The sequence below is a fragment of the Vanessa tameamea genome, chromosome 9, assembly GCF_037043105.1.
Source record: "Vanessa tameamea isolate UH-Manoa-2023 chromosome 9, ilVanTame1 primary haplotype, whole genome shotgun sequence".
Classification (NCBI taxonomy): Eukaryota; Metazoa; Arthropoda; class Insecta; order Lepidoptera; family Nymphalidae; genus Vanessa; species Vanessa tameamea.
In genome coordinates this window covers 2,800,864-2,826,479 of record NC_087317.1, presented here as the reverse complement: position 1 = coordinate 2,826,479, position 25,616 = coordinate 2,800,864, and the positions used below count along the sequence as shown (strand labels likewise).

The window sequence follows — 25,616 nt, the reverse complement described above, 5'->3', positions numbered from 1 at the left end:
ATTCGTTTATTGAGCTACCTCCTTATATCCTGACCTTATTAATACGATTTATACTTCACAATCTGGACATAGATATACCTACATAAGTATGTTTTATTATAAGAGGGTTATATATAATACACATTAGGGAATAATAATAATAATATGTAAGCTAATTTCTATCGTCTTAATACTTCACATCGATACAAGATAAGGCAGTCTTAGGTGCTTAGAACAACAACAACAAACAAAGTTTAAAATTGTATATTTGTGTTCGCAACTTACGACGTTGTGAATCGGGAAAGAAGAAATATTATATGAACACCAGTATAGGTCGAAAACCCATTTAGTATATGTATTTGCAAATACACTTCACAAAGTAGACGGTGGATAAAATTCCGAATATGACGAGCTCTGAGTAAGAGCTCAAGTCTTAAAATTACTTTTTTCTTTATCATTAGTTGATATATTTTTATAATATTACCTACGTTACAGATATCGCGAGTTTGGATAGTCCAGTGGATAGAAAATTTTGGTCTATATATTTTGGGTCATACCCGGAAAAGTAACATTGCGTTTTTGTGTGCTTAATTCGTGAAAGTTTGCATCTTGTACTCGAGGATGAAGAAAAACATTAAAAGAAAAACTATATATGTTGGCTGAAGTTCTGCCACATTTATAACTTGGTCTAATCCGTAGACAATTAGCCTAGTGGTAGAAAGTTAACTAAAAAAAATATGCCCAGCAGCGTATCACTGACGGATTGTTATATTTTTGTGACCGTTACCCGTATAATCTGGAGACCTTTCTTGGCATTTGGAGTACATTCTCTTTTACCCAAATAAGAAATATTAATAGAAACTAGAAAGTACTCACAATATAATTTAACAAGGTCACACTTTATGACTCTTTCGTGAATAATACGCTCTTATTTAGAAAAAGCACCCGATTTATTAATTTAGGTAGGTTATCGATCTACCTTAATTTATTCGTCGGCTTAAATGCGATTGAGTTACAAGCTCGAGTTTGATTTATTACTGCGCTTAATAAAATCGAATATATTCCAGTCAATGTTACCTACATTGCAAATTCCTAATACCTTTCCTTATTCCAGAAATAAAACGAACGGCGAATATCACTTGGCGGTTCGCTTGGGACCTTATTCAGGTGTTAGAAAAAGCGTAATAAAGAAGATCCGAGCGATTTTAACAGTTACTATGATTTATTTGATAAAATTATACGCATCGGACATATCATAAGTCTAGTGGCTAGCTTATTAGGCCGCAAATCTTGAGGCCCTACGTTCAAACCGTGGGATTGACAAACAAATAGTTGGGTTTTGTTAACAAAACTTCAATAGCAGCAGACTTTGGAAGTTAGCAATGTTTAAAATTGCTTTGTCTTGAGGAGCTCATAATGCCATTAATCCTGTGTTTGCTAACTTCCCGGTTGTGTTAAATTTTCTGCTCCGTGAGAATATGAGAGTGGAGAATAGGAATACACTCGTGCACTTTAATATATCCTGTGCAGATTTCTAGTCCCTTTTAACAATGGCCAAAATGGAGGTTGTTATCATGATACATTTCTTATGTTGTCTTTCGAAAGTACCGTAAATTAAGCATGTTATAATACTGTGTGAATATATAAATCTGGCTTTTCTTATTGTAGTTTATATGATCGTCAAGGTACCATGATTCGCTTCGCTGGATCTTACTTCGCTCGGTTGTTCTGGTGTATTCTTTATTACTTCAATCTAATCTTTGAGTGGATAAGATAATAGCGCAATGAATCACGATTCGACATCCAATTTATCAACCAGTGGCCTGTATACCGTTTACAGGTATTAAGATGAAAATATTATCAGCATAGATAAGTCACACCAAAATTTAAAGGTATGTACGTAAATTTGGTTTGTTTGTACCGCCATTGTGATAAAAATTAAATTAAATTCTTTATTAAAGTACCGTACAAATATCTCGTTTTAAAAACATGTACTGTCAACGCAATTGCAAACGCAAATTAAAATATTTTCCGATACTTCTCTAACAGATTTGAAAGAGCCAGTGTAACTACGAGTACAAGCGACCACATACTTTAGTTCCCTATGATTGAAAATCTTTATTGTAAACATAATTTTTACTACTTACTTGAGTTTGTTTGCTTTAAATAATCAATATTTTTTATATATTTTAATGTAATATTAACCTGCAAAGCAAGATTAATATTTTTTACTTGGCTGGTGGCACTGACGTACGCGCAAAATTTTCCGATATATGAAAAAAATGTTTGGTGAATTATTGCGACACAATACCTTTTAAATTGTACCACATCGAGTTCCGGTCGAGTGAAAAACAATTCTTCAAAGGATCATGGAACAGATAAGTCTTGACAGAGCAGCGATTTTTAACACGGGTTTAGGGTTGTTTGTTTCGGCTCAAGAAGGGGTGATCCGCGTAATTTACTTTAAAACACCGCTGTTGTTCTGCGACTGATGAGTCTTGGAACAGATGGTCGTGATTAATGATGTCTTTTTACACACAGATTAAAATTTAGGGTGCGATTTAAATTAGAATATTTTTAGATTTTTTCAAGGTTTTTGCTTACAACCCTTTCAAACAAAGGAAGTGCTAAGCTTCATAGCCCAAGGAATTTTTTACTATTAATAAATAATTTTATAATTAATAATGTAATAATAATTTGATTATAAATATGAGTATAATATAGATAGAATTGGTCGTGCATACGCGGAAAGATTCTTAAAGCTATCAAAAGACAAAACTTATAAAATCATTTTTTGTTTTTTTTTTGTTGGCAAAAATAATGAATATGCATAAAATGTTATATAAAAAATACCGGTAGCAGAGACTTAGGCACCCTGTGTTTGCTTTGCTTTAAGATTTCCTAACGCTATCCTTTTTAAGAAAAACACTATTTCAGACACTGACTCAGACTTAAATTAATGTCCGTGGAGGAAATACAAGACATTAAATTTACATAATTGCCTCGTGCATTTTGTACTATGTAAGTAATTGCAAAATATTGTAATTGTAAATAAACACTAATATATATCACAAGCTGTGTTGAACAAATAAATACAAAAATAAAACGTGTGATATATACGTATAAAACTAGCTGAACCTGCGGCTTTACGCGCGCGAAATTTATTAAAAACAAACTTCCAAGCTCCATTTTACCTTCTCAGGGGTAGAGTGTCGTAAAATTTGTAGGTGTTATAATTTCTGAGATTTCGTGATTAATCAGTGAGTGGTATTTCACTTTCAAATATAGATTACATGTGCAATTTGCGGGTTTTCTTAGTATTCATGAGAGGAATAGGATAAAAAGTGCACTTGCATTCTTAACCGCAACATTGTGCAGTGGCTAGTATATCTCTCGAGTACGATTGCCATGACCAGAATCGGACTAAGGATCTATTTCATCATTAAAACCCCGATACAAAAGTAACACTGTCGAATAAAGTAAGGTAATTTTAAAATAATGATGAAAAAGATTAATTAATACTTTATTTTTTTTTTATATAATAAGCTGTTGTATAATAAAGATACCAAGCATTTATTGACAAATACATTACGTTTATTTCATATACAGACTTCCATAGTCTTTAGGGTTCCGTACCCAAAGGGTAAAACGGAACCCTATTAATAAGACACCGCTGTCCGTCCGTCTATCCGTCTGTAACCAGACTGTATCTCATAAACCGTTATAGTTAGACAATTGAAATTTTACGGACGATGTATTTCTATTGCCGTTATAATAACAAACACTAAAAACAAATAAAATAAATATTAACGTAGTACTCCCATACAATAGACATGATTTTTTTTTGGCGTTTTTTATAGATAAATACGGAACCATTGATATTATAGAACACCTATTAGCCTTTTTCCATTTCTTCACTAACACATTCTACCTTGCGTGTTGGTGTCTCGCTACCAAGCTTATGGTTGATCTATTAACGTACGAGATTAATAAACGCAATAAAAAAGTATTACTTTATCTGACTCACATGTGATTCGGTTGATCAGTTGGTTCTGTTCTAAATTTTTAAGTTATTTTGTTTTGTAGACTGTACATTTGATGTAAAATTTAGAAATATTTCAAGTTTCAAATGTTATATTATTCCTCGTTTTCCTGCTTTGACTAAAGAATAATTTACAATTGAAATACGCGGTAAATGGAAAAAGTTTTAATTGAATAAATTATAAATACCTATTTGTATATTTATATTTTAATTACTGATTCCGAAGAAAATATATTTTATAATATTGTTTAAGAACATTAATATGAACATGACAAGGACATGATATAAGTATATAGGAAATATTCCGTATATTGAGAACTAGCCGAGCATGTGACTTTACTCAAGAAAAATTTATGAAACTTTACCTGAAGCACACAAACCGTAACTCCAAATTTTACCCCCCGAGGGGTGAATTAAAAACATAGCCTATGTCCCCGGAATCAAACTATCTCCATACCAAATTTCATCTAAATCTGTTCAGCGGCTTAAGCGTGAAGAGAACAGACAGAGTTACTGTCGTATTTATAATATTAGTATAGATTTATTGCACAGTAGCTCTATTTGAATGTTATATTTAAATATTAAGTTTGTATGAAATAAAGATCGATCGACAAGACGAAAGTTAAAGATTTGTGTACGATAATTAAATCTAAATTTTATTATCAATTAGGCATTTCAAGTTGGACTTCAGGGTGAAAATATATATATATATAACCTTTCAAAATAAAACTTAATTTTACATGAATTTATTCTTATTATTTGTGAAATTTCTATGTTTTCTTTAAATCCTTAGCTTTCAATTACATGGGTGCTATTTATTATTTAAAGTATAAAATTACCAATACAGAAACTGGTCACTGTCGTCTTTAGGTGAACATTTATATTTATGACTCCGCACGGTATTGGCTAAGTTTAGCCATAAAAATGTCTAGACTCCAGTTTACATATTTAATTATGTAAATTCGTTGAAAACATTTTCGAGGCAAACAGATTGTCGATTTGAATATATTTTTATTTTGATTGTACTCTCATTTTATTTGCATTGAAGGTTTATTATATAATTATAATATACGCTATGTAATAGTTATATGTATAATGATGCTGACAAGTCTGAAAACCTTCAATAGGCATGAAACTAAGTTGACGATAGTCTGAGCCTAGCAGAACACAAATTCTGCTCGAATTAAAAATAAAGCGTTAATTTTGAGGACACCTAAGCATATGTATATCAGTTATCTTGTTTCTTTACTAGGTCTTCAGTGCAGATTTTAAACAAGATCTGGAAAAACAAGATGATTGTCATAATCACTATGTCTCAAGTTATACACTGATTTATGCGTTGAATGTTTCTTTACGGGGTAGAACTGTTAATTAACATTATAAAATCGATGTCCTAGACTTTCGTTAAACGATTATTTACGAATAATGACGTTTTCAGTTATGTAAAACGGAAAACTTGGCGTATATCTATCCGATGGAATATAGTAAATAGAAAATCATTACACTATGATCCCATACGGGAAACGGAAACCGATAGCAATTAATTTGATGTAATGTTCGTGTATCACTCTATTAACTACGACCACTTTGTTGAGAGTTCACTAATATAGCTATGATAAAATAAATATCTTACCATTTCATTTCACCCTATTAGGCACATCAATTATTTTCGTATAATATTATATACGATCGCCTTAATTATATTTATATACACTATTTCATATATTTTATTCGTTTAACTTATTTTCAGTACGAAACACGAGCCTTCAACAGCAGCGGGGTCTCAGTGACGAACAGCTCTTGTGACACTTTCGCTTGTGTTATCACCATAAAACCTGAACCCGGTACTGCGAAGTACACTTGTGAGGTTTCCAGCGAGGGCCCCAGATTTGCGGTGGATAGAAAATCGGCTAACATGACATTAGGTGGTAAGTGAAGCTTGAAAGTATTAGGACACTATAAATTTTAAATTATACATACACGTTTCGTGATTGCAGAATAAAGATTTGAAAATAAAGTAAATAAGGATTATCTGGGTGTAAATATACTCCTGTCATCAGTCTGTGTAAACAATGATACTTTACGTGTAATCCTTGAATGTATTAAGATTGTAGCCTGAAATGTCCAAGTATGATATAAATATACACTCGTACTTTAGAAATACGCAATAAGTCAAAAAACAGTTGTCTCAATATACTATAGTCTCAACTATTATTTAAGCAACGCAAGATTATAAACAATATATTTGTTTAATCTTAATTATAATCAAAGTTAGAGAGCACTTCGTATCATTGATTATGACCTTTCGATACTAGGGTAGGGCTATTATAAATTTCAATAGTAAATTAAGGATAACAGATGACTAAAGTTTTACTGACAGCATGTCCATTGAGCTTTGAATAGATATAAATTAAAAGTTTCCTTCCTAAACTAGTAGTTTAGAGAGAAGATTATGTATTTGATTTTTTTTTTTTGTAAGTGATTCGTTCGGCACAAGTATGAACATCTACATTATTTAAATAAAAAATATCCAATCTAAAAGATTTATGCCGCAAAATTTGTAGTAGGTTCTCTTTGATTGTAACTTTTATTCAATTTATTTTATTTAGCACATACAACTGCTGACTCAATTTCCATAAAAACCTTGTCACATTCATGTCTAGTTATGCGAGTTTAGCATTAATCTCTAGGGACCTTATAATATATATTGACAGTGGAGATATTGAGCCATAATTTAAAAAAAATAATCAAATTAAGTTTCTCAGGTGATTATATGATGTATATTTCGACGGTGACTCTCTCTTCAACAACTTTTGACACGATTCGGTAACAAGTAAGTCGAAAAGTTCAAGCATGAATCTTTAATAGAGACGTGATGTCCCAAACGTAAGCTATAGTTACCATTTTCTTAAATATGATAATTAATGGGATGCTAGAAAAAGCAAAATCACCGCTCCCAGCAATAAAATAAGCGTGTACCCAATTATTATTTTTTGTTATTCAACAGTGTTACCTGAATATGAGCCACTGATAACTGGTCTTCCCACATTCGTGAATGCGGGCGAACAGGCACTCGTCAACTGCACATCTGACTATTCACTGCCAGCTGCTACAATAGACTGGTTCGTGGATTCTGAACCTCAGGAGGTGAGAACACATTTTTGTCATCATTACAGTATTTTACTTTTGGTAGACTTTGTGTCCTATTCTGATAGGCTATTTTTAACAGGATCTCTTCAATTTTATGTAAACAAATAACACGCTAGAAAGTAATTGTTAGTGTTACAAGTTTCCGATGTCAATCATAACAACCAGTTTGAAAAATAGGATTGAAAAAATAATCTGCTATTAAATGAATAATATTACCGAATAAACTCTAATATTTAGATATGTTCTATTTTGAAAGTATTTTCTATTATAATATAGGAACTATAAAAAGAAGATTTCATGTCTTTTTAAAATAGCTTGAGAAAGCAAGCTCTTTCCGATTGCATTTCAAATGATCTTCAAACAGTATGATATCATTAGAATCGACCTGTTATTATCTTGTTCCGATCTAAAAAAGCAGTTCCGAGGAAAACCTCATCTGATAACTTTGCCGTGAGCTCTGTTAACCTTTAGGTTAGAACTTTAGTTCTAAAATACTAATACAAATATAAATTCATCTTGTATAAAGTTGAATAAAAATTTGGAGAGATTCGAGAAATATTCATTTTTATTAGGAATTAACCTAACCATTTGTCGAAGCGACGAACAATCTATTATATCTATTCTAGTTTATTGCAAAACAGAGGACATCAGAACTTTTGGTACAGTAAATCTAAATTACAAATATTTCAGGAAACATACAGCATCTTTCATATTTTCTTGTCTTTAATCAACGAATACACATTTTCAAGTATTCTCGTTCTTTTGTCATATTTGTTAACGATTGCGTTGTCATTTGGTAACTCAGTGCTGGTCCTTCTTTTTCAACAGGCTGTAAGTTGCCTACTTTTCGAGAAGAACATAATTACGATGAAAGTTTAGACTTCTATATTTACTGCTAAGATTGTTGTACTTCTTTGGTAGTTTTTTTTACCATGCATCAAAATATTCGCTTTTAGATTTGAAAATTGCATTGTTATAAATGAGTGAAAATATTAATGTATTTGAAGTATCACTTGACGGCAAATAGACAAGGAAAGTGATTCAAGACGATCCATCAATTCAAGGCAGATATTGAAGAAAGCCAAGACAAAGCTCAAGGCCACTTTCGTTTAATTTCGATGGTCCAATTGGAGCCACAATTTACACCAAATTTATCACAAACTATAATGCCAATAATAAAGCCGAGTTGGCCCAGTGTTTAGAACGCGTGCATCTTAACCGATGATTGCGGGTTCAAACCCAGGCATGCACCACTGAATTTTCATGTGCCTGATTTGTCTTATAATTCATATCGTGTTCGACGGTGAAGGAAAACATCCTGAGGAAACCTGAATGTGTCTAATTTCAACGAAATTCTGCCATATGTGTATCCACCAACCCGCATTGGAGCAGCGTGGTCGAATATGCTCCAAACCTTCTCCTCAAAGGGAGAATAGGCCTTTGCCCAGCATGATAAATTTGATAAATTTACAGGCTGTTAATGTAAATATAATATAACCAACTGGCTAATCTCCCTTGAGATTCAGAGAAGGAGACATCAACATCTCATACAACATATTCTGTTAGTAATTTTATTACAGTTTTATTCGTACTATTCTCAATGAAGTGATAGATGATTTAAGAAAAACTTATACAAGACTAAATTCATTACTAAAACCTTATGATATGGATGACCTTTAAGACACAATAAACCATTTAAACCGTCGTTGCGCTACAAACCATCGAATTTAGGCTGATACACATATAACAAGCTACCTATAAATAATTCTACTAAAGTCTACTTCAACTACAAAAAGACAAAAGTCACATAAACAATAAAATTTCTCGAGAGCTGAAATAATCTAAGATATTCACTATGAATTTGCGTATAAAATGGCGATTTGAACGTCGACGAAACGATTATTGGAACTTTGGAATTAAAATTAAAGTAGATAAGCGAAATAGTGTGGTATTATAAATAAAGATCTATTAATCAAGAACTTTTAGTTGTGAACAATATAGGAGAACCACCTAGATGTCCGAAAATCCACAACAGCGCGATTTTTAAGACACTTTCTGCCTCACACAACCACTCTGTGGAACCAGCTTTCGCCGGCGGTTTTTCCGAACCGATACGACTTAGGAACCTTCAAGAAAAGAGCGTACTCTTTCCTGAAAGGCCGGCAACGCACCTGCAAGCCCCACGGTGTTGCAGATGTCCATGGGCGGTGGTAGTCACTTTCCATCAGGTGAGCCTCCTGCTCGTTTGCCACCTCTACCATAAAAAAAAAAAAAAAACTATTAGGTAATCGCGTACATTAGGTAAATCTATGTTTATCTTTATTTCTTCTTCGATTGCAATAAACTGTAGGTCTGTATACTTAAACAATATCAGAAAAAAAACTTTAGAATAAATGCTATTGAGGCGAATTTACAAAAAAAACATCACCTCCAGTATTTTTAAATACAGAACGAATATTAACAGCTCTGTAGGAAAACAGATGCAAATAATTTATTCTGAAATAAAAATACATAAAACCGCTTTGGAAAGAGTTAAGTTGCGAATGTAAAAACGCCCGTTTATTCTTGTTTTTCTTTTACCACTTTTGTGGAACATAATTATATAGAACCTGTTCTATATTCTTTGTTGCGACTGAGTGTAGAGAAAACTATTGTCCTCAGAAATAAGATTATTATCAGCAAAACTGGCTTTGAAACTAATGAAATGACTTCTAACTCCAATTATCGTTGCTGGGAATGAATTTTATTACTAAAGTTCTGATAAAATACGATCAAATATTACAGAGATAAATAGACGATGTTATTGCATAATATATAATATTTTATACGTTATACAATTTATGACAACATTATAAATATTATTATAAAATAGTATATGAAAGCAGATTGCTTTTAGAAAATATTGTTCATTTATGTGCGCTCATACACGATTGTATGATTTTTAAATAAAATCATGTATTCCATTTTATCCAAAGGAATAAAATAATTTAGAACGTATTCATTTATAATAAAAAAATGTTCGACTATTTATTTATTAAAAATAATTTTAGTGACACACGCTGTATTTTTGTTGTAAGACTGTCACTATTTCTCCATTAATTTGATATGAGCCGAGATGGCCCAGTGGTTAGAACGCGTGCAACTTGATCGAAGATTGCGGGTTCAAACCCAGGCATATGGTGGGATATGCTCCAAACCTTCTCCTCAAAAGGAAAGGAGGCCTTAGCCCAGCAGTGGGAAATTTACAGGCTGTTAATGTAATGTAATGTTATTGGATATTGTCCAAAAATTAAGAACATTCTAATATAACCTTTTTTGTTTGGGAACCTTTTTTTTTCAAACGTATAAATTATAGAAACGCTATTCTCGAATCCCTAGAATTGTGTAAGTGTACTCTCATCGCTCTCAGTGAAAAACTAAGCCCTGAGGTTCCATATCGTTATAAAAGCTTTTAAACAAACTACTCTCGACCTTTTTTTATTACAAAGTTTTGAAAATGGAACAGCCTAAAATAAACTGCTTTAATAACCGCCAATATTTCTTACAAAATTTTGACAATTATGTCAAAATTACGCGCTTTACAATAAATGAATTCAGTAACCGTAAATGGTAATGAGTATGATTGGTTATATGACAGCAGAACTGTATACTAATAATTCAAATATAGAGCTGGAGAAACATTAGGGTAGGTTTTACCCGTATGGTAAAATTCAATGAAATATTTTATGTTATATTATAAAATATGTGTTTATGTGGGGCTAGGTGGTGGACATTGTTACTTTATGAAATATTAACCATTTCTTACATCGCCAAATTGCTACCAGCCTTGGGAACTGTAATGTTAAAGATATTATACGATCTATTGTGCCTTTAGTTACACTGACTCACTAAATCAAATCGAAACTAAATAATACTAAGTATTGCTACTTGGTAGTAGAATACTTTATGAGTGGACTGTACCTATACAGAAGAGCATTCACTACCACCAAGTAAATCTAAAGAATATATACAGGGTTATTGGTAATTCGACGTATTCCCGTTAGGAGATAATAGGGGTGACTATTTGCAATAATTTTAAGCCCCATATGCAATGTGCAAAATTGAACCGTTTTTGAGTTATCGCGTTTTTTACATTTTTTCAAAATAAGTCAAAAATGCAACTTCAAAAATTTATTAAAAAAAAGTATCAATTAAAATCTATTTTTTTCTTCTGATTTATAAAAACGATTAAACACTGGATATTTTTCAATATTTAGTCAATTCAATAATTATCGGTCCAAATTTAAAAATGCGAGACGGAAAAAGATATTATTTCAATATTTTTTTTATTTATTTCCCTCAAATATGCCTGAAAAACAAAAAAAAAAACATTATGAAACTTGTTCTGCAGATTATTTTAAAAACATAATCGTTTATTTAGCTTTCCGAAAATGTATAAAAACTAGGAATTTATTTCAAAGCAACCGAAATAAAATGATCAGAAAGGACGCTGGTGGAAATTCGTATTCGAACATGACCGAATTCGTACTAAAGGTCGCTCTTTAAAAATCCCACAAAATTGATTTAAAATAATAACCAATGTATAAAAACTTACATATTTACTTAACTTACTTACTTAATACAAATTTAAAATAAAAGCTAAGTATAATAAAGACACAATAAATACAAAGGGTATATCACGATTTTGTCTTATCATTGAATTTATTTAATTTACTAATTCTATTCTGATACCTACACTCTACCATAACAGAAGATCGTCTGAATCGAAATCACTGCACGTGTTGCTTATAAAGAACAATATGTATGTATGTTTGAGTATAGTACTTATATAAGGTTGCTACTAAATACTAACGAATATGCCACATTTAATTCAACTTAATAATACAATACATCACATACAGACTTTGAAAAAAAACCGGCTAAAATATTATGACTACGTAGCTGTAAATTCCTTACAGCGCTAAAATTATTTTCAATATCGAAAAACATAATGGACCTCTGTATACCTCTTGCTACACAAAACCATTTTTTCCGTTCAATCGTCCATTGTTCGTAACACAGTCGCCATTTTAATTCTGACGTGTCATTCGAACGATTATTCTTTTTTGACGGTTCGAGGAAATTATAGCGGTGGCACACTTTATAAATGAATAATATAAATAAGGAATAACCATTTTTCTATTAAAGATTACGCGGAATGAATAAAGGGGGACCATTATTCGGTTATTTCGTTTTAATTTTCTTATTGTTACTTCGATTTTTCACGCAATAGTAATTACTTAACATTTGGAGCGTGTTTTATTAACTGTTGGTCGGATTTTGACTCTCCTTAATATTTCTTAGTAGATTGAGTAAGTCGATTACATTTTATAACGAAAACAAACAATCATTTGTATATAATCTAACTACTAAATGATAAGTAGGGGGTACTTGTATCGTTATTATTAATCAATACAGATTCAGTTTATTTATTTATAGGTACGCTTGATATGCTTTAGGAAAATTACAGTTTCCATAATCTTAGAGCGAATGCGTTGAAATCTCGCCTCATACTGGTATTTTTTTTGGAAATACGTCACAAGTGACTTAAGTTGAAATTGCAATACTATTAGTATCCTTGCCACATTTGCATACCTTTATTTACTTTAGACATTAATTAGTTATACATGAAATTTGAATACATAGTGATGATGGTGGTGATGATGATATCCTTTTGACCGATTCGTCCACGGCGGTTATTCTCAAGGAAAGCGTACAATTTGCTGAACATAGTATAGTTAATATAGTGCGTGCACTATTGCGTAAGATTTTAATTCCAATTCAACTGGAAATAGTTCAAGTAGGACCAATAGTTGTAGTGTGAAACTCCGGTCCTCGACTTAAAAGATCTTTTAAACTAGAGACTAGAACTAAGAGGCAGTCAATACGTACTAGAGACTTATGACTTGTGGCGACCAACACGTGTACATTATGCATACATAAATTACACACACAAACATAAAAGTATACATATTTACAGACATACATACATATATACACTTCACTGATTTTAACTCAACATGAGATAAGGGACGATATATGTACCCAGTGGACAAACCCATTCCTTAACTCCGTTGTGATGTCGTCCTTTGTCTTAAGTTGTGAAACCGCCTACCGGTGCAAGCGCATAAAATCGTAGAAATTGTAGATCACCAGTTATTCCAGCAGTCGCGAACAAAGCGTCGACTGGTGCGAACCAGACATACGGGTGGTCGGGTAAAAGAATGGTATCCGAAGTCCGATGTTAAAAATTTCAGACCGTTCACCGTCAGTACAAACGCGCTGCAGACTCACAGGAAATAATTTTTCGCTCTCATATTATGTCTTAGATTCATGTCTTTTAATTTCATGGACGCTTTTTACAAAAATATTTATTCTCACAGTATATTTTTTTTAGTTTGATCTGCATTACTCGAAAATATGAGTAATTACATTTTTCTTATGAAGACTGAATAAATAAGAAGCTCATTAGCCACTATAAAAATACTTAGTCATTAAAAATTCCCTCTGACTCAGCTGAGCTAACACAGTTTAATATTTTAAAGGTCTGCGATCAAATACACTTCTATTAAAAGAATAATATTAGTCCATACTTTAATCTATCTTGATGTATAAAACATAACATATTTAAAAATGGAATTATTCTTCATGCCAGTATTTATATATTTTGAAAACGGTAACAAATATATTACAGCTTATTATTAAGTACATGTAATAACCAAGGAATGTGTTATACACACATAATATCATAGAGCGCTTCGTTTATCCAGTAGTTAGCTGTAACCTGTTAGATGTAATTATGTCGGCGAATAATATAATGTAATTAAATTTAAATAGAAACACTGAAAATAATAGACGCTTGTACAATGTTACATCGGACGTAGTAGGGACGCGAATAACAGGCAGTAACTGCTACAAATATCGATTACAAAAATCCTTATTAAAGAACATTGTTAAGTTATTGTTACGAACGGGGGTCCTTTTGGTTGGGGTCTCTTTAGCTGGTACAACTCTATTTAGAAAAATAGGTTAAAAAAAATTGAATTCTAATTTGAATTATGCATTCCGTCGTTCCATCGACTGTTATATATGTTATATTTTCTGTTTCTCATCACTAGCCCGTCTGTCAAAAAGATCAAGCTAACTTGAACAGGGTATTATAGCAGATATCGCCACGTCAGATTATTTCCCTCTGGCTGCAGTACATAACATAAACATAAACAGCCTGTAAATTTTCCCACTGCTGGGATAAGGCCTCCTTTCCCTTTGAGGAGAAGGTTTGGAGCATATTCCACCACGCTGCTCCAATGCGGATAGGTGGAATACACATGTGGCAGAATTTTGTTGAAATAAGACACATGCAGGTTTCCTCACGATGTTTTCCTTCACCGCCGAGCACGAGATGAATTATAAGCACAAATTAAGCACATGAAAATTCAGTGGCGCCTGCCTGGGTTTGAACCCGAAATCATTGGTTAAGGTGCACGCGTTCTAACCACTGGGCCATCTCGCCTCTAGCTGCAGTGAACTGACAGACATCGTTACGTAAGGAAAGGCGTTATATCCCTAGCGACCTTTGCCTCTCTTTCTCTACGTCCCTTTCTATTGTATACGGTATTATATAACATTATTTAGATTAATTTATTGTTACTTTTTTTCGCACTGAATTCTTATAACATTTATTTTCATTCTATTTTATTTTACATTTTCAAAATATGTTAATTTATTTAAATGATTCTGTAATTAAATACATAATTTATATCAAATCAAATTCCTTTATTCAATGTAGAAGCATTACACTTACTTATTGATTGTCAAATTAAACACTAACACCGGTTCGGAAAAGAAAATATCCTGGCCTGAGAAGGGTCCTTTTTTGTCAATTTCATTATTTACAAATATTAAATATCAAAAGAAATAGCCAGGAAGCGTTCGTTTAATTCCCAAGGTTTGCTATCAACCATGAACTCACTAATTGTATAATAACCTTTCGCACACAAGCGTTCTTTTACGATTTTATTTAAATTTGGCAACAGAGGCATTTTACATACTTTATGGGATCCTGATACAGAACCGGATACATTACCCCACAAAAGAGTTATGGACTCTAAGCAGGAGTAACTGTAGTAAAAGTTTGTGTTTGTTCCTTGTACCAATGCGTATGAGTATCACATATTCTCGTAAAATCATTAATATTTTTCTGTACATACATAAGATTACAGAATATATATTCATAAACAACAGTTAATATTATTTTGAAAAGTAATATTATTAAATTAATAAATAATGTTAATATAATTAAATTTATATCTCAATAATTCTTTATATAGCGAAAGCAACTTCGTTACGACTGGATATCCCACGGCATGTTTTTTTTTTATGTCCATATTTTAAAATTAATTCATTTCAATTAAAAAAATGACGTTAAGAAATTTGTATTTTTACAACGTGTTCCCACTCCTAAAATCAAATCTTAGCGCTACACCGCTATGAGAGAGTAAGACGGCACTTGATTCTGTGCACGTTCTTGCTCATTCATTTTAAGAATAAAAGTTTTACCTGTTAGGCAGATCGAACTAGCCTGTCTAACTTCAAGTAAGTTAGAGTTGGGGACTCTATAACCTGCATGAAAAAAGGATTTTTTTTAATTTATTAAATAAAGTAACTTATTCTTTCAGTGCCAATTTTAATGGTGGTAACCACTTACCGTTGCCCACCTTACAATTTTAAATAAAAAAACATACTTTGAGGGAAAATATTTGAAAACGAAAAGATTTTTTATCAGAAATAAAATACCTCGATTATAGCGACTGGTGCAAAACGATATTCCAAGACATATTTCGACATTTCTCGAATTAAATTGGCTCAGACAGAAACATAGATCATGTATACGATCAAAGTTATTCTGGAAGATTTTTCATTTATTCTTTATAACTTTCATAAATAAAAATGTATTCCAGTCATTGCGATTTGAAGTTGCTTTATGAAGAGCGTCGAGCTTATAATACTTTAAAAATACTAGAATTATAAATATGAATAGTTTATGTTATTAGACGTGCTATTCTCAAGAAGTGACAGTCAAATTTAATAAAATCTTCTATGACGATTTATTATTAAAGAAAATTCTAGGCTATACAACTTTATGCTATAGCCTGAAGCATCTCAGTTGTAAAAATACCCGTCCACTGAGTAGTAAAAATACAATCGTCAAATGTCAGAAAGTGATACTTTTTTTATTATTTATTCGGTTTACTAACAATCACTTACAACACGCAACAAAAAATACTTAGTTAATCAACATAACTAAATGTAGTGATTAATTTTAAGTTATCAATATCATGGATATAATACTGGAAAATATTAAAGTGAAATAATTATCAAAGTAAAATTAAATTACAACAAAAATAAAAGATTTTTTTTTTTTCTAAATTAAAGCAAGATAATATTGATGAAATAATATAAAATATCACTTTCTGACAACCGTAAAAGAAAAATATTTTCTTACTTACTTCTTCGTGAAGTATTCGTAGGACGCAAGAAATTTAACTTGGTGGTAGGGCTTTGTGCATGCCCGTCTGGGTAGGTACCACCCACTCATCAGATATTCTACCGCCAAACAGGAATACTCAGTATTGTTGTGTTCCGGTTTGAAGGGTGAATGAGCCAGTGTAATAGGTACAAGGGATATAACATCTTAGTTCCCAAGGTTGGTGGCGCATTGGTGATGTAAGGAATGTTTAATATTTCTTACAGCGCCATTGTCTATGGGCGGTGGTGACCACTTACCATCAGGTGGCCCATTTGCACGTCCGCCTACCGATAACATAAAAAAAAAAATCCACGATTTACATTTACTTCGGAACTCCTGTAAGAAAAATATCAACAAACTTGATATTATTATTGAGGATCTTACATAGTCTTGGAAGATGGGAATTCGCACCAAGCATAATTCCACGTAGAGGACAAATTTACTATAAGAATTACAACATTTAAATAATATGCGCATCTAGATATCGTACAACGGTTTTCTTTAAATCAAACTACATCGTCGGGCTTTAATTGTCTGTGCCTTTTTAACAGTTTCTTTTGTTTTGTTTCTTCTTTTATTGGCTTACTTAACGTATTATAACAATATTTCGTAAGTACGTACATTATGTTATTACAATACTGTAACTATGCCACACCAATATTTCTTCAACTGAAGGACTAGTGAGAATTCATTTTTTTTTTGATAAAATGATATTATTATGCCAATTCGTTGCCAATAAATCTTAATTACATAAATTACATGTCCACACACTCATTTGCAAACGACTAAACGACAGCGAAAGTTGCCCCGTAACGAATCAGAGAGAGCACAGCCTCAGCGACTGTGTGATCTTGCTTGGGAATTGCCATTCCAGGCTGTGCTCTATGATGGTATTTGTAGAAACCCCACCGTTTGATTTATGAAATAATCTCGTACAACGTTAGCAAGCAACATTTCACGTCTGAGATACGAATTGAGTTCTTACAGAATAGCACTGCTGATCTGGTAAGACGTAGGCAAGTGGGCTAAGCGAGAACAACAATAGGTGAAATGGTTGCGACGAGTCGGCGGCAGTCCAGAGAATAGGACGTTTCTTATATCTTGGTTTAGTCGTTGCACTTTGAAATGATGCGAAATGTAAACAAACCTCTGAGACTTTGATTGTTAGCTCATATCTTAATACTTTGCAGCGGTCTTTACTCAAAGTCAAAGTAAAAAAGTCTTTATTAAATATTCATATTATAAATATATATATAAATTATATTAATATATATTTAGCATTACACTTACTTTTAGACTGTCAAGACAAAAAATCTATCACTGTTTTGAAAAGAAACACCTCAGACCTGAGAACTGGCGACACACACAGCGAGAGTTTTCTTTTAAATTATATATATATATTAACAATTGTTATTAAAATATAAAAAAAAATCATATAAAAAAAACCAGACCAACAAAATATTAAGATTTTATGCAGCAAATATTTTTACAAGCACATAATTTCACCTATTGAGGAAACTTGATTAATTGTACATTGATATGATTTGAATTATTAATTTGAAACCAAATTACGCACCTGTAATCTATATTTTAATCTGTGGCATATGTCAAACGCCATTATTGTTTACTATTGTTTTTATAAGTTTCCCGCTTCATTATATGCTTATGCTGTATTATGCTTTGTGATAACATAAACATAGCAAACATATCACAGTTTACGTCAAGCCGGTTTATTTTTAATGTATATCACAATCCAAATATTATCCCAAACCATTATACCAAATATTATTAATAGTCTGGAAAATAATTACAAACTGATACGTCATTAATAATAATAAACCATTAAGTGTTAAATTATATTATAATCAGTTAATTCCTATTTAAAATAATTATTTTAACAATGACAATTAATACACAGTATTAACATCTGACTTATACAACAGCCTGTATATAACGGCGATGTTTTCCTTCACTGTTTGCACACCCAGTGATACTTTTACATATGTGTTCGTTGGCTTAAACTGACGTATTCTATTTATTTATTCATAGATACATAAACAAATTATAAACACAATATATATTAAAATTACGGACTTCTACAATTATGAGCTAGATTACCCTCCTAAGCTTATTATCCAGTAAGATGCCTTTTTATATAAAAATAAAAAACTGCATTAATTACAGTAAATAAATAAATAATAATAATGAAATTATCTAATTAACATTGAATATTTATTACTTTATAACTGATGACAATAATTCATCAATTTAATTGATTTCATTATGAAAATAAACAAAATTGAAATAATATAATTTTCGACATATCTGTCCACTTAACCATGTCGTTTCAATCACAGATTAACTATTTCTTTCTAAATATTTAATAATATCAAAATTGTTGACCTTCGTGGTCGAGTAGTGTGTACACCGGTTTTCATGGGTACGCCACTCCGAGGTCCCGGGTTCGATTCCCGGCCGAGTCGATGTACAAAAAGTTCATTACTTTTCTATGTTGTCTTGGGTCTGAGTGTTTGTGGTACCGCCGTTACTTCTGATTTTCCATAACACAAGTGCTTTAGCTACTTACATTGGGATCAGAGTAATGTAATGTGGTGCCCGATTTAATTCATAAGCGCTTATGAAACGTAATTCCATGAAATATTTCGGTTTGCTATGTATTTCTACAACTTTTGGTTGATCAGGCCAATCGTTTTTAGAAATAATAGCATCCCGTTGTTGCTTAGCCATCTGGCCACGCGTCATTACATTCATTACCGTCATGATTCATCTCTTTCAAGTTTTCAGAAGTTAAATGCAAACATGAAAGTGCGTCAGCTGCAGAATTATTCTTCCCTCTCAAATATACAAGTACAAAATCATATTCTTCTAATGTTAACCTAAATTTAATTAAACGGCTAGATGGATCCCGCATTCCAAATAAATAGATAAGTGGCTTATGACCGGTCTGAATTTTGAATGTCCTACCATACAAATATGGACGAAAATGCTCCACGGCCCATACAATCGCAAACAGTTATTTTTCAATCGATGGGTACCTTTTTTCTACTTTGTTAAGACTACGACTAGCATAGGCTACAGGCCTGCCGTCGCTGTTGCACAAAACTGCACCTGACCCATATCCTGATGCATCTGTTTGTAAAATAAATTGATTAGACTCCGAAAAATCAGGGTATTGCAATACAGGATGGGATATTAAATTTTGTTTCAATAGTTCAAATGTTTTTTGGCATTTCTCATCCCATTTAAAGGTAACATTTTTCCGACACAAATTATTTAATGGATGTGCTTTTGTAGCAAAGTTAGGAATAAATTTCCTGTAGTAATTTACAAAGGCAACGAATCTTTTGACTTCGTCGACTTTAGTAGGAACTGGGTAGTCTTTAACAACTTGTATTTTATCAGTATCTGCTATAACACCCTCTGCTGACACAATATGACCCAAGTAAAGTAGTTCCTTCTGTAAGAAAATACACTTCTGAGGATTTAAATTTACGTAATATTTCAAAAATGGATTGCAATTTCTTAATATGACTATGTAAGTCTCTACTATAACAAACTAAATCGTCTTGGTACACCAATCATTTTTCGTATGTTAACCCTGTCATTGCCATAGTCATACGTGAAAATGAACTAGGACTGATCTTTAAACCCATAGGCATTCTTACTTGCGACTGTCTGAGTCTCAGCTTACATTATAGTAACCTTGATGTAAATCTAAATGAGAAAAATACATGCAACTAGATAACGAATCTAAAATTTCTGTTATATTTGGTAGAGGAAATTTATCATCATGTATACTGTTATTAAGTTTTCTGTAATCTATGACCAAACGCCATTTTTTGTTTCCGTTTTGGTCACTTTTCTTTGGCACCAACAAGATTGGACTGGACCATTCACTTTGACATGGTTCAATAATATTTTTTTCAACATTTGATCTATTTGGTTTCTAATTTCATTTTTTAAAGCATGAGACAATCGATAAGGTTTTGAAAAAATTGGCTGTATATCCGATTTTACTTTAATTGAGTGTTCATAAATATTAGTGGTTGATAACTTGTCTCCTTCCAAATAAAAGATTTCGGAATATTTCGCACATAAACTTTCTATATTAATCCTTTCTTCTTTATTTAAATTATTTAACTTTAATTTTGACACGAATGTTTTAACTCGCGATGCACTTCCCTCGATTTTATCAAAGTTACAAATATTATATTAATTTCAGACAAAGTTATATCTTTTGATGTTGAATTCAAAATTCGAACTGGTATTTTGCCTTTGATTGGATTCCTCTGTTAAACTGGTATTAATATAGTGAATTGATTCTGATCTGACAGGTAACGACAATAAATGACTACACGAGTCTATTAATTGCAAAGATATTTGTTTTGATTCACTGACCCATAAAGATTGACTATTATGTTTCATATCAATTAGCGCTCCATACTTTCCTTTTCATTTTCCTAAAATGCCGTGCGATTTACAAGGTAACGTGTCAAATACATAAAACTTATGACTAATACTCTGCCCATGTACTGTCAACTGTAAACTTACTACTTACTTGGAATGTCGAAATCTAAAACATGTTTATGTTTTATAGCCGAAATTGAGGCTCCCGTATCTATGAGCCAGTTAAACGCGTATCTTTTTTTATAAAGTAATTTTATGAAGTAACTACTATCGCTAGCTAGAATACTATATGTTGTAGGCACGAAAAAAATCATTTTCAGGTTCCGAATTCTGAGTGGATGACCTCGATCGAGGCTGTGGCTCATCAGTCACTACTGCCCGAATCTGTCCCTTTGAATGGTCTATGACCCCTAGAATAATTATTAAAATTTCTACCTCGATATGGCGCTCTGCCCATAGCTGTCATCGATCTTCAAATCGGGGTAACCCTGGCGCCGTCGAAAAGAGAGTTGCCGCACCCTGCTGCCGCTCGCGTTCACCTCAAATTCCTACCGTATCCACATCAGATGACATTTCCGATATATCCGAAATACCCCATATAGGACTCCCAAAACTAGACAGAGTACCACCACGCATAACAGGATACTTGACGTTTTCATATAAAATCGGAACTCCTCAACTGGTGCATCATTTGTACCCCCAGCTGTATCTTCTGCTATCACGATGTTCTCTTCTTTAGACTGCTGCTTCCCCATTTTCGAAGCACACTTTTAATACAATAGCGTCGCTGTCATGAGTTTTAATCGAATTCGTTTCATTATCCGACGATTGCATTGTGATGAGAGCACGTTGTTTATAAATCACACTCCATATATGTAAAATCGGTCGGCGACGCGGTGGCGGACGGTGTCAGAATACTCGCGCGCGTGAATCTACTTTAGGCAGGGTCGCCATGTAATATGGTGCCCTAAGAGAGGAATGAAAGCCGAGACTCCTGAGTAGATACTGCCTTTATTTGCAATAGATCGTACATTAAATAGGTACAAAAGTAGGTTACATAATGTATAATGGTTAATAAGTATATTTAGTTAATATAATCTATTCACTACATCTCAGTGATGTTGTCCAATATTTAAAATAAAAAAATATATATTTCGTTGTTATGTAAATAGAAACAATAAATCGATTTAATAAATTCCATTAGGCGTAGTAACATTGGATTTGTCCACTGAACCGGAGGCTCGATTCTAATGGACCGGATGAATCGACTGAGTGCCCGTAATATATTACTAAATTACCACGAATTACGACCGATTAGTGGATCAGTGTAACATCGATTATGCGCTTTGATGAGTTACTACATTAACTGATACAAAGATCGGATTACATTTTATCATTCATTGGTTTATTCATTGTCATTATATAATTTATTAATATCACATTTAATTGGATTATCAAATGAACTTTGGTTTGATTTGTTGTCATTTTATTGTTGATGAAAATATATTCGATATTATAATATATTATGTTTGTCCGCTATTCATGTATACCGATTATTTGAGTTTATAATACTGTGAGAATAAACTGTTAGAATTCACGACTCTCTTTTTGATAGGTAGGTTTAGTAGGTTGATTTTACACCACATATAAAAATGAGCTTTACCTTATTAATAAATTACTGAATAACTGCTTGAAACACAGTTTTTTTTTAAATGAAAATTTCAGCACATAGATAACTCAACTTGAATATTTCCTAACTTGTGTTCACATTTCATCTCACGCTCGGTGAAAGAAAATATTGTACATAAAACATATGTTTATCTATTAACTCGTAGCGACTAACGTAACCTAATACGATAAAATAGCAAATATTGAATTTATTCATTGACGAAATCTAGCACAATCTTGTTATTTAATTTAACTATTAAACGAATCCTAAGTGTTCATAATATTATAATATAGTCACTATTGGTGATTCCGTTTTATTGGTTAATTTATGTTTATCGAAAAATGCGATATATATTTCAAACAGTACAATTGGGATTATTTCGGAACGGACACATTAAATCACATCCAATACATAAATAGCTGCTCGATATATAGATTTATCTGAACTAATCCTATATATTAATAGCGTAAGCAGATTTTTGTCCCAGTGATTATGGGACGATAGCTGCATATAAGAAATCGGTTTTTGTCTCATTTTGTAGAGCTCCAGACACAGATGTGCAGAAAAATAAAGAGGATTCTTGATTGCAATTTATTAAATTGTTATGATTTAACAAAGAATTTTAGAGAGCGAAAAAAAGTTACTGGCCACGTAGAGAGCGACGCTATGGCTGTATAAAAAACAAAAACAAATTTAAATCTTGCGAATAGGCGTCGTCAGTTTACAATGAAATTAAATAAAAAAAACCATAGAGTCATACGTTTCGAAATTTGTACAAATCTGTTGAATAAACGAAAAGTTTCACGAGCGACCCACTAGTAAATAAATGTTTCCACGTTTTCGATCGAGCTCAAATTTCGAGGTTGTTCAGGTGATAGCACAACTGTGTTAACGAGGGCTTGATTAGTGCTTCAGTACTTAAAATCATCTCGTGCTCGCTATTGAAGAAAATTATCATAAAAATCGACATGTATGGCTTTATAATTAGGAATATCAAAATGTGACACTGGGTGGTACGTTGTCCTCACACCCCATATATGTATATTAGCAAAATTATCCATTTCTTACATCGCCATTGCTCCATCAACGTTGTCGCTCACAATGGATGTTACGTCATCGATGCCTGTGGTTACACTAGCTTACTTTCTTTAGACTGTTACAAAAACAATACTAATTTCTGTTAATCAGCAGAATATCTGATGAGTCAGCTACCATCGAGTGGCTTAAAAACATGCCACTTGAGCGGCAGAAGCGTTGAGAATTAAGATCTAAGCTTTAAGTTGAGAGGAGACTTTACCAAGTAGTTGGACATTTACATGAAGTTACTCAATACTCTATTTCGAGATTACTAGGAGAATATAAACGAAATTGAATACGTATATCCTAAAAATGTTCAGCATTGCAATATTTTCAATCCCTACACTTTGATGAATAATTGAGTCAATTATTCGATCAATTAATAAAAAGACTCGTTAAGTATGGGACTGTTCAGTCTGACCAATTCAACGGACGTCGGTCTTTAATGGGTCGGATGTGTCGTTTGAGTGTCCGTCATTATCGAACAGAGGAATCTCTGGTAATTTTGAAAATAATATACTATTTTTTCCAATGGATTATATAACATAACGAATAATATTTAATCTTTCACGATGTATGCTATCAATCCTGTCGGAATGTCAGGTAAAATAATAAATAAAGGCATGACCGCGGTTATAAGCCGAATATAACGACTGAAACAGATATCAAGACATTTAATTCGTTCGATTTAAAATAATTGGTATTTCGAAATTTAAAATAATTGGAACGAGGTAATTTATTCTCTCATATTATTCACAATATTGAGGGAGTCGAGCTAGCTCCGTGGTGAACCAATGAATATATTGAATATTCTTGTTTAAAACCCAGACAAGTTTATTTAATTTTCATTACGTGCTTAATTTGTTTTATATATTATATAATTAATTCGTGCTTGGCGGTGAAAGTAATCACTGTGTATCGGATGAAGATCTGTCATATATTAGAGAAGCGTGGTGGATATGGAAAAATTAATTCAGTATTCTTTAAATTATCAAAAGGATAGAATAGTATTTACTTTTACTTTTATTCCAAATATGGGCCTCCTTAAATTATAAACGGGTCAAAGGTTTGTATAATAAATTTAACAATTATTTGTGTCATATATTTTGAGAATCTATTTTCTGGTCGACCACCGAATAATCAATTAATTGGTTAATCCATAACAAACACTAATTAAGCGTGAAACTAGTTATTTGATCAATGTTGTGGAATTTCATCGTCAACGGATTTCTTTAAACGATAATTTCACATTTCCAAAACGTGTTTTAGAGTAGACTTTTAAAATTATTAATACTAACACTTAATCTTCTTTCAAAGTTAAAGGTAAGAAATAAGAAATTGAAGCTTATTTCATCACTGGCTCCAATTTATTGCATCGTATTTAAACTGCATAGATGGATGGATTCTTAAAATTAATTTATAGTTATTCGGATTTGTGCTCTGTCCGAAATTTGATCTAGTAAGACGTTCTATTTATTGAATCGTTTTATGTCTGAGACTTCACGTATTTTTATTAGATTAAAAACAGATATAGCCAAGCGGGAATAAAAAGAGGATCATAATTGGAATTACTACCGATTAAAAATTAGCTGTTTCGCATTTACGCATTTTTGGATATTTTACGCCTAAGGAGAGAAATTGAGTTGACATTTCGTATATAGAATAGTCTAGAAGTCCGTCATTTCTGAAGTTAGAAGTTAATT

General features: G+C 32.2%; 1 protein-coding gene across 1 annotated transcript in view; it reads left to right on the top strand.

Annotated features, from left to right (window-relative positions):
• The window catches only part of LOC113394873 (uncharacterized), a 127,338-nt gene that overhangs the window by 87,156 nt on the left and 14,566 nt on the right, over positions 1-25,616 (top strand). Inside the window, exons 3-4 of the mRNA XM_026632323.2 lie at positions 5,772-5,949; positions 7,029-7,168. Of these exons, the coding sequence (XP_026488108.1) occupies positions 5,772-5,949; positions 7,029-7,168 (318 nt within the window). The remainder of the gene's footprint in view (positions 1-5,771; positions 5,950-7,028; positions 7,169-25,616) is intronic.